The sequence below is a fragment of the Anas acuta genome, chromosome 1 (genome assembly GCF_963932015.1).
Source record: "Anas acuta chromosome 1, bAnaAcu1.1, whole genome shotgun sequence".
Classification (NCBI taxonomy): domain Eukaryota; kingdom Metazoa; phylum Chordata; class Aves; order Anseriformes; family Anatidae; genus Anas; species Anas acuta.
This window is the reverse complement of record NC_088979.1, coordinates 102,834,033-102,849,702: the sequence shown is the minus strand read 5'-3', so window position 1 is coordinate 102,849,702 and position 15,670 is coordinate 102,834,033. Positions and strand designations below refer to the sequence as shown.

Genomic DNA, 15,670 nt, shown 5'->3' with positions numbered 1-15,670 from the left:
TAGTTTTTGCTTTCTGTCTGAGAATATGATTGAAGCTGAGCAACAGGCAAAGTAACCAGGAAGTTAACAGGCCAGTTCCCTGTGAGGATTAAAATCAAAAGACAAGTGTGTATAACTGGCACAAGCCATTACCACAGGAACACAGATTGGGAACATTCCAGGCAAAACATTTCATATACTAAATAGGTCATCTAAGTTATGTGAAAAACAGTGTACACAAAAGATTATTCTTCATCCAGAATGCGTCATTTGGGCACATATTTTGCCAGGAGCAAAAATAATCAAAAAGGTGTCCAAAGAGTGTGTTCTCTGAATTATATCATGCATGGCTCCAGACACCTCAGGACCCTGTATTTTCCATGTCTCTGGTGAAACATCACTGCCCAACTGTGATTAGGACAAATCACAACAGACAAGATAAACGCAAGACAATAATTACTTCGCTCCAATAGGAGGAAAAAAATTCCTCTTGTACTAGCCTCGCTTTTGTGTTGAGGGCGGCATACCTGAAATGCCTGCCCTATTGATTTATAAAGAAAAAAGGAAGGGTGCAAAGTGTCCTAGGAAGATGTGCAGTGCCAGGCTGCTCCATCCTGATATGTAACAGCACTGTGGAATCTGCATGGCCATGGCTCAGCCAACCATTTAAACATACACTCAAGCCCATACCTACTTAGCGATGCACTTAAGTATGTGCATTACTGAATAATGATAGATGGCTGAATCAGGGCCTGAGGGAGCCAATAATGTTCTGAATTTATCATGCTATGGGGGCCTTCCTGTAGCATGAAACCAAGTGACGGAATTAAAAATGGGAGAGAAGTACAAATGGGCTCAGTTAATAAGCTTAACGGCTTCATCCAAGGTGTAGGTCTAATAACTCACATGCTAGAAATAGTAGATAAGATTACACAGTCCTTTGGCCTTAGCAGCATTTTTCCATAGGTCTTACTGTCGACACGTCATCACTAATCTTGTTTTCCATTTCTAGTGAGTATTTTATAAATAACCATTTTGATTCTACAGCCAGCACAGTGACACAGCATCAAGCGTTATTTTTAGTTAAGTGCTGAGCTGAATATTCTCTAAAAACAGAGCACAATAAAGCCGACAGCCAGTCTTATGAGGCTTCTTGTTAATATCTAGTGAGCCAACAGCTTGCTTTCCCACTTACCCTAGCTTTTATTGATGATGAAATTTAAATTTATGATGAATAAATGTGCCATCAGTAAAATACCCCTTTAGGAAACAGAAATGTATCATAAGAGTTAGAAGAAACAATAAATAAATAAATAAATAAAGTTTCTAATATTCACTGTTATACATGCATCTTCACGGACTTGGCAGTGTCTACCCCCCAAAAACAAACAAACAAACAAACAAACACAAACAAACAAACAAACAGTACTGAGCAATATAAGAATGAATTGCTACAATTTGTTCAGATTAATATATATGATTTTATAATCCTACACTAACATTTTAGCTGCTTTTCTATGCTTTCCTAGGCTGGCTTAACAAAAATAAAGTTATTTATTGGGCATGTTGATTACTTTTATTTAGCTGAAAAATGTATCAAACCTGACTCAAAATAATGAGGACTCTGAAGAAATGCTGCTGTATCAGAAAACAGAACAAAACAAGAAAAAGCAAAAATTAAAAAGCCTGAGGTCAGTGCATCCTTAATTCTTACCATTCCACATTGTAACAAGCTGGTACTGAACACAGTTTTACAGATTTGTCTCTATCATACCTTGACAAGACAAAGGACAGTTTCTAATAGTTATCTTTAGCAAAGTATATGAGGAGGTCATTTGTCACATGTTGGACACAAACAAAAAAGCAAATCTGCTCTTAATTTTTGGTTCACTTTGGCTAAATCCAGTTCCTAGCAGATAGGCATTGTACAAAGAAATATTAGTGTAGTTGTCTTTAACTGGTAAGCTGACTTGCAGTCATACAAAAAGGGAAAGGCTGAATGCATGTAGAAGCTGATCTACAGTGTCTCACCTTCATTCAAAGAATAGCATATTTCAGTATGGTTGTGTACCACAGCCCTAGCCAAATAGATAGAGCTCTGCATATCTGACATACTGCAAGCATACTAAGATCAAGTTACAGCCATATTTCACAACCATGCTTAAAAACACTTAGCTGGAACAGTGTAGAGGGGGCTTGTTTTTATAGCAATGATGTCACAACCAGATAATGGGGAGAATCCTGTCACACAGGAAAGCATCTCCCACTTGCTGCAGTAAAACTGTAATGCAGGCACATCTCAGAGTCCAGGCTCATATGTCTGTGCTGATCTGATGAGGCCTCTGGAGATTTCTGCACTGCTATGCTCTCAAGACCAGAACCATTACACAGAGCATCAAGGTGATTACCTGGCAGAGAGCATGCACAGAGCAAGATGGTTGCAGCAGAAGGGTCTGAGAAGAACAATTTATTCGTTTCCCTCCTTTCAAGATTCAACAAGTGCATGCAGCAATTCCCTGGCCATTCTCCTAACCCATCAGCTCAAACGCTCTCTCCACACAAGTACTGCATGCAAAGCTGCCTTGTGATTCTGCAATACCATAGCCCCAATATAGGACCTACCTATACGAAATATAGCACCTAAGCCACAGGACATATGGGTAAAACCTGGTGTAATTTGTGAAGGCAAGGCAGTCTCTCTTCCTTGAATAATGAACAGCGTGGTTTCTTTTTATTTCTTCATCAGACTGCATCATATATCACTATTTGGCAAAGATACAGTAACTATAAGTGAGGCATTGTTAAGCAGAGAAAAGAGATTATAAAATGAAAGAGACTATAAAATTTAATATACTATATTAAACTATTTTTCAAAGCCTCATACCAATAACATGCCAATAATAAAGAATTAAGTAGAGTAATATTTTTGAAGAAGAAAAAACAGAAAACAACTTCCTTCACTTGTTCACTTAACAATGTCTTATGAAGTGTAAAGGCTACTCCACTGAGGTCATCAGTTACAAAATTCATACAACCCACACTTTCAAAAAGACAAGTAAAGACACTGAGAGTAGATCCTGTAAAGACATACTCTACTAATATATGTAACCAGTATTTCCACACATTATTACTTGCAAAGAGAAATTTCCTTGTATTGTGAAGCAGTACTAATCTCAGTTTCTTGCTAGCTGTATAGAAACTCATGACCTCTTTTTAAAGTGTGCTTGTTAAGACTGGACAGAAATCAGGTCATTGGGTACAGGGATGAGATATGAACAATGGCTCTAAAGAGCCTAAATACTTCAAACTGGCAGCTGAGCCAGCTGAATACACGTGAGTCTGCATACACTCTAATATTTTTTATTCCAAGACACATTGCATACTTTGCAATTAAACTTTACTTACCAAAGACATAGACCTATCAGGCAGTCCACAGTTCACATGCATGCTCACAGGAGTGCTTGCCCAGCTGCCAATACTAGTTGTATCCTTGGGTTCTTGTTGTTCTGGGACAGGCTCATACAAGCTGTCCATGGAACCCTCCTAAAACAAATTGAAACAGATTTTCAAAGTTGAACACTTATAAATCCACTTAAAAAAAAAAAAAAAAAAAGCATCAATTCTGTATGATTTACAAAATAAAAAGATTGTTTTTCATCCATTATCTCTTGAAATCCTTAATTTCTTCTCTCTTTAAAAAGCATATGACAATTGATTATAGTAAGCACCAGAATGCTGCAGTTCATGGTATCACAACATAGATTCCACAGACTGGCAGGAGTAAAGCTGAGAGTACAATAAAAACAAGCATTATCAGTTCAGGAGGAGTTAAATCAGATGTATATCTTCTCCTGAATACTACAAGAAATTTCTGTGAAAACAATACATTATGAAAATATTTACAAAAACTATAAAAATGCTAATACTTGTTATTCATAGGAAATGTTAATTTGATGCAAAAAGCTAACCCTATTCCTATAGCAGTTAACAAAAACAATGCTGCCAGCTCCCAGAATTTTGAGCCATGACTTCAGCCCCCAAAGTCATGTCAATGGCTAGAAATGAATTAAAAATAGATTCCATTTGCATTCAAATGTTTGAACTTTATGCTATAATATACATGTTGGCTTTTTCTCCAGCCAACAAGAACACATTTTAACAGAAAACAAGATTTTCACATTTAACCCACAACTCCAGGATCAAATACTTCATATACATGCCACCATTCCACAATTCAAGACCCTAACTGAAAGCAGATGGCAAAACTGAAAACATTCTAACTAATAATCCTAGATTTTAGATGTTGCCACTTTGATCTGCATTGAATATTTTCCCAATGAATTTTGATCACTGATTTTAACTGCATTAATTAAGGAATAAATAATTTTTTAGCAGCATGACTCATAGCAGAACACCAGTATTGAAATCAGTGTCGTTTTATAAAAACATTTATTCCTTTAGTACAGAAGATAAACACAGATGCATATTTGAAGCTATATTGCTAATATGTAATTTTTACAGTCAGTATGACTGACTGGTGAACAGCAGTTCAAACAAATGATTTATTTTTGCAACCACAATGTTCATCTATGGAACTTTATTTGCTTCAGTCTACTAGAGTCTTGATAAGCCAAGATAAATGTTGTGGGAGATATATTACAGATTGAACCTCTTGAAAATATTTATTACACACCAGAATTCATTCTCATTATTCATGAGTTAATGCTTCCTGGTAGTGTGGGAGATGGGTTATGAAGCAGACTACTCATGGCTGGTGCACCTTACAAGCTGAGCCTGGGTCTTGAAAGCGACTACGTTTATTTCTGCTTGGACCTGGCTCAAATTACAATGGTTTTGTCTGTCCCACACTTGCATTTTCTAAATAAGAATGCCCACTAAAAACCATCATTTGAGCACTGGTTAGCAAGGTTTTAAAAACCCCCGTTAGAAGGAAAAATGAACATTTGTGTTAAGAAAATGGGATAATAGCAGAGACAGCAATCAGTGATGCTCAGATCAAATACCTTTAAGACCTTCTCATATTGAGAAGACACATTTTTCCATTGTAAACCAAAGGAAATTCAGTAGAGTCTGAACAGATTAAAGTGTCTGGTATGCTGCCAGATCTACAGATCTAGGCTTTCCAGGACTATAATGAAGAAAAGTCTGTGTGTATCCATATGCCATAACCTTTCTTATCTTAGTCCTTCTAATAAGCATTCATACAGTACCTTCCAAAGAGATGTGTATATATATATATTTTAATCTTCAGGAAGAGGACAGGCAGGAGAAACTATGCAAAGACTCCTTCAAAAGAGTGATATTTTTTACTTTAACTGTGTTACCATGTAACAATGATGGTTCGGGCTCCAGGTCTGAAGTTCTGGAGTGAACATTTCTGGATAAAAATGATGAGTTTAAAACCTTGTTACACACTTCCAGGATTCACGGTGTAAAATGCAATCATATACTTCTCCCTCAATGGGACATAACACTGGACCTTGCTGAAAAGAGTATTAGATTAAGAGTTGAAAGCATAAAAAAGCATAAAAGAGTGCCTGTGTGAAAGGTATGGGGTGAGGGTTGGGAAGAAGGCGAGGGTTGGGGGCGAGGCAAACGGGGGGCCATGAAAGAGGAAAGGAAGGTGATGAGAGTGTGAAATGGGTAGGAGAGGAGGGGACATAAAGAGGGGCTCTGAGAAAGTGCTCAATGAGGGGGGAGAACGTGCAAGGAAGCCCAAACAGGAAAGAAATGTTGTGAAATAAAGATGGAGTGTGGGGGCATCAGAAAGGGCAGGTGCACACAGAAAAGTAGATTGCAGAAAAGAGCAAGTGCATGTGAGAAAATGAGGGCTTGAGAAATGTGAAGGTCATGACAAAAAGGGGGTGAAGAAAAGCATGTGAGGAGTGCAGAGTGAGAAGGTATAAGTGTACATAGGGAATGATGCAAGGGAAAGCTAGTGCTTGAGCATGTGAGAAACGGAGCATGTGCATGCAAGAGAAAGCATGTGCATGCAAGGGAAAGTGCACACCAGAAAGTGTTTATGGAAGAGCAAGATGGCACAGGGAAGAGAATATTGAGAAGAGAGATGGCATGAGAAAGAAAGCAAGTACAAGGGCATGAGAGAGAACAAGCACAAGGTTGCAGGTAAGAAAGTGAGAGTGTGACCAGTGAGACTGGTCATAAGAAAGAGAACAAGGGCATGAGAAAAGGAGTGGGCTTTGCGAAGAGCATGTCATCATCCAGAAAAAGTGAGTGGGGAAGAAAGGAAAAGAATAAGGGAGAAAGAACGAGAGAAACTGTGAGAGAGCAGCACGGGAAAAACAGCATGTAAGCACATAAGAGGTAAAAAAGATGGAAAGGTGCAAGCTGCCAAGAAAGGGGGTGAGGTCTCAAAAACTGGGGTTGTCAGAAAGGGTGTGAGGGTGTGAGGAGAGGTTTAAGAGCACGAGAAAGGGAGGGAGGTTGTGAGAAAGGGAATGAGCACACAAAGTGCATTGTTGTGTGTGGGAGAGCACAGATGCACATGGGAGAAAAAGTGAGTGAGCAAGAGCTGGAAGTTAGGGGACAGGCAGAGATGGAAAGGGCCTCCAAGAGAGCTCTCAAGAAAGAATAAGAGAAAACTCCCCCAAGAAAAAGCAGGCACAAGAAAGGATGGGCATGAGGGCACAAGATGGAGTGCAAGTATGCAAAGGGCATGATCATGTGTGATGAAGAGTGAGTGCACACATGAAAGGAAGAGGGGGTGAGAGAGATGAGGGTGGAGAAACAATGAAAGGGACAGAACAAAGAGAATGCAAGAGAGAATTGTTGAGACAGAGAGGAAGAAAGACAAGGGGATAGGAAACAAGGGGGAAATAATGAAAGTAAAAGTGTGAGAGGAGAGAAAAAAGGGAAGAGAGGAGAGAGTAAGAGGGTGGAGAGGGAGAGGGAGGGAAGTGGGTTGTGTGCAGAAATGAGCAGGGAGGGAAAGAGGACATGCACATGAGGAAACAGGTGCAAGGACATGAGAGGGTGAGATTGAGGTTGTGAGGAAAGGCATGGCAATGCAAGATAGGGTGCAAGAGTGCAAGAAAGAAAGGAAGGGTGTGAAAAGGGGAGGAGGTGCAAGAGAGGGGAGTATTAAGTTCAAGAAAAAGTGAATGCATGCAAAAGAGAGTGAAAGCATGTCGAAAAGCTGGCGTAAAGTTGCAAGAAAGTGTGTGAAATTGCAAGAAACAGTGGAGTTAAGAGAAAGGGCATTAGGGCATAAGAAAATGAGCATGCATGAGAAAAAGCAAGCACACTCAATAAAGTGCACATGATTAAGGGAAAGAGGGGAGAGGAGAGGCAGTAAGAGGAGAGCTAGAGGGAAGAAAAAACAGTGAGAAGGAGAGATAGTGAGAAAGCAGTGGAAAGAACTAGCATGTGAGAAATTAAGTGCATGAGAGAAAGAGAATGCTTAAGAAAGGGAACACGAGAATGCATGAGCATGTGCAAGAAAGGAAGCACAAGAGATGAGGGAGCATGAGCATGCAAGAAAGGGAAAGGAGTGAACAAGGAACAGAGCATGAATGCACAAGAAATAACAATGTGTTGAGAGAGAAAGATGGTGAGAGAAAAAGTGTGCATGAAAGCAAACATATGGTTGTGAGACAGACTGAACATGAGGTTGCAAGAAAAGGGCATGAGGTTGCAAGAAAGTGCGTAATGTCATGAGAAAAGTCTGTGAAAAAGGGTGTGCTAGACTGCATGAGAGAAAGAAGAGGAAAGGGAAGGGGAAGGTGGGACAAAGAGATTGGCAGAGGAAGAGAAGAGAACGTGAGAAGAGTGTGAAGCAAAGAGATGTGGTGGGAAAAAGTGAAAGCACATGCAGTAAAGTGAGGGTGTGACAGTGAAAATAAGGTGGCAAGAAAGGCTGCATGGTTGTGAGATAAGGTAAGGGCATGAAAGAGGTGCAAGGAGGGACATGAGACAGAGAGCAATGGTGTGAGGAAGGGAGCAGGCTTGAGAAGAGTTGTGACTGTGAGAAAGAGCCAGCATGGGAGAACGAACAATTTCATGGAAGAGACAATGAAGCAGAGGGTGTCAGGGAGAGCGAGCGAGCACAGGGACATGCAAGGAAGAGACAGAGCACGTGGGGAAAGCCTGTGTGAGGGCATGAGAAATGAGAAATACTGGGTGTGGAAAAGGTGTGGGCACAAGAAAACATGAGCACGTGCAAGAGAGTAAGTGTGTACCAAAAAGTGTATGAGAAAGACAACGCTATGCCAATAAACTTCTATTACACAAACATTAAGTCTCATTTAAAAGCTATCAATATGAAAAATCTCCAGAAAATCCACCCCTTTTAACCTCTAATTCATGCAGCACTTCCATATCCACTTCCTAAAACCTGCAATTTTTACTACTGTTTCATTTGTAAGACACACACACAACAGAATCTGTTAGGCCATATCGGGAATTCTTCGGATACATGGGTATATGGAGACACAAATTTCTTTATCTGGCAAAATAAGGTCAATATTTACTTATTCTGAAAAGGGGAAGTGTAATATTGTTACACAAAAAAATGTTGGTATTTTGCTATTGTTGGGGTTTGCTAGGACAAAAAGATCATTCACAAAGTAGCATCTAGGTCTGCCCCTTGCAACCAACATCAATCAATGAGAGAAAATTCTTTGCAGATATGAGCTGGTGTAGACTTTGTATTTATTCAGCTCCTTTAGTAGTTATGAGCACATTAAATGGCACAGGACAATACAAGAGAGAGCAGAAAAAAACAATAACTTAATTCTGTAGTACCTAGTACTTCTTCTTTCTCCTACAAAGTATAAGGAAGCATTTTAAAGCCCTTTGCTTTGGGAATTTTATGGGAGAAAAGATTTTAATTCAGAGCTAGAAGAAAATAACTGTCTGCAGTTCTTTACTTTTCATGTTATTATTATCATGCCGTGCAGTGACTACATGAACCATAAGGCAGAGAAAAGCACATTTTGCAATGCAGTCGGATCATTCTCCAACACAGAATTTCACTGTGAACTCTTGTGTATTATGGGGTGACAACTAGCCAGCTAAACAGAACAAGATGTTCTGCATGGAAAGCATGGGAGCTTGAATGCTCAGATGTCTTCTACTGGCACTACACTTCAGAAGATATTCCTTCCACATTCAGTTAATTTTTTTTTGTTAAAACACATTTTTAAATCAAATCTATTTCTGAGTAGCATCATGTCCTAATGCCCATAGCAGCATTAGAATCTTTCTATTTATACTATGGTTTCTTTAACATAAGGGGGTTCCATGTAGTTATTAATATATCACACAATTTTTTTAATATGAATTTTCTCTGTATTCTTTACAATAGAAACATTAGTTTAGTAACAATGGCTGTTTTAGTGAATAACATTAGATGTAATGCATATGTTGCAGTCAGAACATCTTTAAACCAACTATCAAAAAAAAAAAAAAAAAAAAACAAACATAACTAGTTCTATTCTACTTAAAATCACTGAGATGATGAGGCTTTTGCTCAGTACTTTACTTTTTACGCAAAACTGTTAGTAAGAAAGCTAACATATGGAAGAGAAATAGACAAATGCAAGTGATATTATTTGGCTTAAACCCAAAGATTAGTGCTCAACTTGAATAACTAATTTGAACATCCATGTGATTATGAGTGTTGTGTCCTTTCCCTAGCTCCCTTCTTTCACAGGTTTCTGATATATATGTGTTGGCACCCCTGAAACATCTGAAATTCTCCCATCTTCATCAGTTCCATTGCTAACGCTACTGTTCAGTGCTAAAGGGTTGGACTTTAAATACTGCCTTTGTAAGGATCTTTTCCACACCCCTCATATCTGCTTTCTTATGGAAACTACTGAAATTCAATTTTTCTTTGAACCAGAAATACATCTGGCTTTACATCTCTCTTAGTAAATGAAATTATGGACAAGAACAATCCATGACATTGTAACATGACCATCTGCAGTCCCTGACTCACAGTTGTCTTACAGTAACTAAAAGGCATCCAAATGACTCAGCACAGTTCTTAAACCCCCATCAAGATGATACTCAACAGGCAGGTTGCATGCAGCCACCTTGTTTTGGAGGGTTTGCTAGAAAAGGCCTAAGTTATTGCAACCTTAGGAACCTCAATGTCTCGGTATGTTCCTGGATGTGTGTGTTTTATTAGTAGAGTTATCATAGAATCATAGAATATCCTGAGTTGGAAGGGACCCTTAAGGATCATCAAGTCCAACTCTTGACACCGCACAGGTCTACCCAAAAGTTCAGACTCTGTCTTTCTTGTGGGTCCAAGAGTATAGAAATAAGTAAAAGCTTGCTGCACACCCTTGTTCAAAGATGTCCCCATCAAAGGTGAGCATTATGCTGCTTCCAGGAAGAATGCTCCCAAATCAGTAATATAAGCACACTGTCTCAGAAAACAAACAAACAAACAAAAACACCCAGAAGAGGATTAATTGGAGGTGTTCCAGGTGAATTGTGCTAACCACAGTGTATATAGTCTGCAGATTTGAGACTTGAGTCAGGAAAATAATATAGGGAAAAAATCTACCTCAATTAAAGGACTAGATGTCTTAACAACATTTTCTATTTCTTAGATTTGTAGGATGCTTCCATTTAGTAGGCAGGCTACCAAAATAGATGGTTTGAAGACTGCAGTTGACACAGAAGCAGTGCTTGATTTGGTTACCTCTCCATATTGCTCTAAAACCAAACAGTATTGTTCTGATTTAAGCACCTGAAGTACAGTTAAGTACTGTAAAACAGAAAAGACACTGCAAATTTTGAGTGTAAGGCTGACATTTTAACATGTTATGTTTACAAAAGCAGAGACATTTATGCCTTAGGCCATTTTGTAAATGGAAAAATGGCACAAGGTTATGAAGGAAAGTCTGCAAATTTCCTGAGACCAAGGCAAAATTAATCTCATTTGAGAAAACAAATCATTATGAAGTTAACTGAGAACACAAAACACTGCTGGGGAAACACCCCATGCTGGAGCACTCATAGCAGGAGACAACAAGTCTCCAAAGCAGCAACAGGAATTATTCCAGTGTCAGCTATCTGCTTCCCAGGAAAGGGCAGAGCCCTGTCCAGGCTTCCAGAGACCTTACAACCTTCTTGTAACTTGACTGTCTTCAGCCTCCTTGTCACCAGTTGCTGGACTGTCTGTAACACTTGGTGGTTTCTCATGCTAAAAGCCCATCTTAGTGATAAGGACAGTTCCAAAAGCAAACTCACAGAAACTCAAATCTGACAACAGAAACTGATGTTCCTTTAAGTACCACTTGTTCCACTGCTTTAAATCAGCCAGAAGTCTAGTTCCACCCTGTTTTCAAACACAATATTCTTGGCATTCCCTAAGATTATATCTCACTTTGTCCACTATGTTCAGTAAGGAAGAAAAGTATTTTTTGACCTATAAAACAATGTATTTTAAAATATATATTTACGCATATGCACATGCACACACAAGCTCATTGCAGTGAATCTTCTTGGTCTATGTGAGGAAAATACTTCCATGAAAATACTATTTTTGGAAAGCTCTTTTAGTCTGCCAGTAGTCTAAGATTCTTCTATGGCTGCAGGTTCAATATTTACACCAGATGTTCACCTGGTATAAATTATTTCAATTCATCAGTGGTCATTTTACATCTGCAAATGAACTGGCTCCTCTGGTGTTTTTTAAAGAGCTTTTTACAGTCTAATTACTGCACATTATTTTTGACTTGCCTTTCTTGAAGAGAAAAACACACTCATATCTTTTTTACTAGTTCAACCACTGTGTTGCCGGCCTTTTCACAGTCACAGACTGAAAAGTAGCTAGTGTACATATTTGGATCACTAGCTCATTTCCAAGCTAGACAATCTGATTACAGAAAGAAATTGCACTCTGTTGCATGCACATGGAGGAGTACACATGTCTCTGAGTTTAAGAAATACAGACCCATGCTAGTGACTTATGAATTATCTTTAGATCTCGATAACTTGTGAGAAGTTTTGCCAGCTGCTCAAAAGATTACCACAGTAGACAGAATGGCTGTTATGGAAAGCTTGTAATGAATGGAGGTTATCTTCTTAGCAGCAATCTTTAAACAGGACTAATTTCATTACAGAAACTATCATGGCACTAGCTTTCACTTGCCTAAACCATCTATAATTACTGTAGTCATTATGTTTGTCACAGAAACTCTAGTTGATGCACACCCAGCATAACATAAAACTGCAACTTGACCTGCACTTGCCCATATGATCTATCCCCCATTCTGTCTAAAAGCTGATTTCTCAACTTTTACAATGCTCAACAACTTAAAAAGTGAACTACACAGAAAACAAGAAGCTGCCCCAATGAAACAATAAAAAATTGATAGAACAGTTCTGTCCCCAAAGCCTGCAGAAACCACTGTTTTCAAGCTGTTACAGATTGTACCACAAAGCCATTTGTAACTTTAAACAAATTCACAGGTGTTCACAATAAACTGTGATCAAAAGTGTCACTGAATTCCCATTATATCATTTTTATGAGGGGACTCTTGTCACAAAATTCTGGTATATCATTGCATTTAACTTTAAGAACCCCAAAACTGCTTTTAATCCTCATGGTCTGGAAAGCACCAATACTCTGTGCTGAGATTAGCATTAGCAACTAGCAACAATGGTTTACACAAAGCAGGTTCCCTATTTGAATTTGTATAAGTGCAGCTTGAATATTAATTTTTATTTTCTTTCTAAACATATGGGGAAAAGATACAAAACATCTGCACAAAAGATGAAAAAAATGAGCAAACAGATCTCCTATGCTGTGCAAATACTGCAAATATACTCATCTAATTACTACTGCTAATACTGATCATTGGTATTGGCAGATGGTTAAGCTTTTAAAACAGAAACGGTTTCTATGGATTTCCTACCCCGAATTACCTGTTCATTCTGACCAGTAGTCTTAGGGCAAGGGAAAAGGAAAAAAAAAAAAGGAGAGAAAACAAACAAACAAACACACAAATCAAACAACAAAAGAAAGAAAACCTGGAGAGGGTCTTAGATCAACTCCTCTGTCCTTCAGTAAATACAGTAAATATGATTGGGTTCACCCAGAGGACTATGTATTCATGCTTAGCTAATAGAAAATGCTGCAAAAGTTCTAGTAGATTTCCCAGAGTCCTATAAAAGGAAATCAGACACTACTATCTCAAACAAAATAACTTAAAGCAAATTATAGCATACATATACTTAGTAATTTTAAGACACATATAAGAAGTTTGCTGTGCTGGCATCAAGTGTCTAATGTTTAAATATACAGATTTTTGGAATAATAACAAAACGCATACAGCACATTTGTAATATGCTTTTTACTTATTTTTACTGAATCATGTTTTGTTAGGTATAATTTCTCATACATAAATTCTTTCCTCTATGCTAGAGAGAATCATTGTCATAACACAATCCTTGTACACTTGATGATACAACACCTTGAATATTTTCCTTCCAAACACACCCACTGGTTCAGTTTATCAGCTCAGCAACCCAGTAAAGAAAAATGTGTATGCACACTTACCAGAGAAAAACAGAAAAGATTCATGTTGCTATTGAGATCCACTCCTGCACCCCAAAATTCTGCTCCAAAGAACTCCCACTGCACAATGCAGCTCCTCCTTGCTCTCCCAGCTGTTTGTACATTTCTCCCTGCAGATTACTGCAAGATAAAATCCCTGCAATAATCCACTGGATTCAAAGCCCATTATCAAATGAGACAGGCTTTCTCAGGACAGTACAAACTGTTTTCTGAATTAATGAACAGTGTTTATAAACAAAACAAAAGAATGGTTTGAATGATTATGATGGGTTCAGGATATGCTCTCTTGTTGTTTCCATTTCATTTATCGTCTAATATAAATAAAATTATTTATGCTGAAGGCCACCAGAACATACAGCTAACCCCAAAGCAACTCTTCATATCTTGCTTGTATTTTCCAAAGAAGTAGATATTTTTGGAAAATGCTTCATTTCTATACAGTTTAATTAGTTTACAAAATACAGTAGCTATTGTTGACTATATTTTGAATGGAAGCATCTTACTTAAGCACCTTGAAAAAGAAACCCATGTGCCATAATCAAATTATAAAGAAAAATATATCACATTCTCTTTGGGGCTGCATACTAGTGAATAATTACCAAACCAGTACCTTACATGTTGACTGCTTGATGATGCAGATTAAGATTAAACCAAATTTGCTATTTGAAAATATGGCAAATTTGGAAATTAAAAAAATGTGAATATTCAAAGCTGATTCATGGGTTATAATGAAGCTTTTCTGTATATACTTGCAGGCAGGTGAGGGAAAATTAGTTAGAAATAAAACCAGTAGCCTATGTGTCTAACTGGTATAAATCAACAAAATTCCATCAGCCCAAGGAATTCCCATGTATTTATTTGTTATGGAGTAGAACTAGAAGTTCTATTAGTCTGAAGAAGAAATAATGACATAGAGACTGTGAGTCTCAAATTGTTTCAGATTATAGTACACGTAAACTTAATCTGTTTTTGGAATAATGTTTCCTTGCATCCCACCAGTTAATTTCCCACAGCTGTAATGTGAACACTATGATATTTGGATATTTGAATGAGTAGTTGCTCAGAGACACAGTAGTTGCAAAGAGACACAAGCTGAAATTCCACCAAAATTGAGAGGTACTCTCATCTTGTGACCAAGAGCTCAATTTCCCTTTTCTGGGCATAGGGATTTATATTAGTAAATGTCAAGTATCTCTTTTATTGCTTATACTTGTGACTACTTCAGTTTGTGGAAGTCATTTTGCAGTTTGATTCTGCACCCCCGGTGAATTGAAAACCTCTGATTTTGGCAGGATAATTTCATTTTAATATAACTTATTTTCTACTCTGAACAAAACACAAGCAAGCCTCACAAAAAGGCACTCAGACAAACTCCAGAGGACAGATAAGATTCATAACATGAAAAAGAGAAGAACTGCAGTTTGTGATTTCCCTATTTACATTGATGTATATTAAAGTCTATAAAAGACTTGAAGGCTTTTCCCAGGCCTCCTTTTTAGCTATAATTTCAGGTTGGTATCACATATTAGAGAAAAAAAATGGTTTGGCTATGAAGAACTTCATGAAAATCGTTATAGATAAACCAATTACACTGGGGGCTTCTCATTTACTCTTACTACAAACTTGAGGAACACTAGCAGATTTTGTTAACTACCACCTAGTGACAATTTCCTAACAAGATTATGCACAAATAGACATATGAGAGACCTCACTTACCACAGATGGGCTTGCATTTGTTTTGTGGCTCACTCGGTAGTTTCCTCTTCAGGGACAAATTTTGATCCTTTCTGTGCCTTGGGTTCTCCAGCTGGAAAAAAATGAAATAAACACAAACCTCATAGTACTATGAAAGTAATGATGAAAAGTACCCTAGCCCAACTATGACTTTTTTTTTTTTTTTTAAATGCATATAGCAATAGCTATCTATAAAACTCCAAGAAAACTAAAAAACTGGTAACATGACAAGATATACGAAGGAATTGAAACCTAAGTAATTCAGGGGGATGCATTTTGTATTCAGACTGGTTTAATTTCTGGATATTTTTTTTTCTAAACATATTTACTCTCAAACCCTTGGGAGGAAGTTTATTCGTTTTATACCACAAATCTGTA

The 15,670-nt window shown here is 37.9% G+C and overlaps 1 protein-coding gene across 2 annotated transcripts in view; it reads right to left on the bottom strand.

Annotated features, from left to right (window-relative positions):
* Nucleotides 1-15,365, bottom strand: part of SAMSN1 (SAM domain, SH3 domain and nuclear localization signals 1) — an 87,585-nt gene extending 72,220 nt beyond the window's left edge. For both annotated transcript variants that reach the window (XM_068690767.1, XM_068690773.1), the window contains exons 1-3: nt 15,275-15,365; nt 13,541-13,678; nt 3,385-3,522 (exon numbers count right to left, since the gene is read on the bottom strand). In XM_068690767.1, coding sequence (XP_068546868.1) covers nt 3,385-3,522; nt 13,541-13,564 — 162 coding nt within the window. In that variant the 5' untranslated portion in view covers nt 13,565-13,678; nt 15,275-15,365. The remainder of the gene's footprint in view (nt 1-3,384; nt 3,523-13,540; nt 13,679-15,274) is intronic.
* Nucleotides 15,366-15,670: the final 305 nt, after the last annotated feature.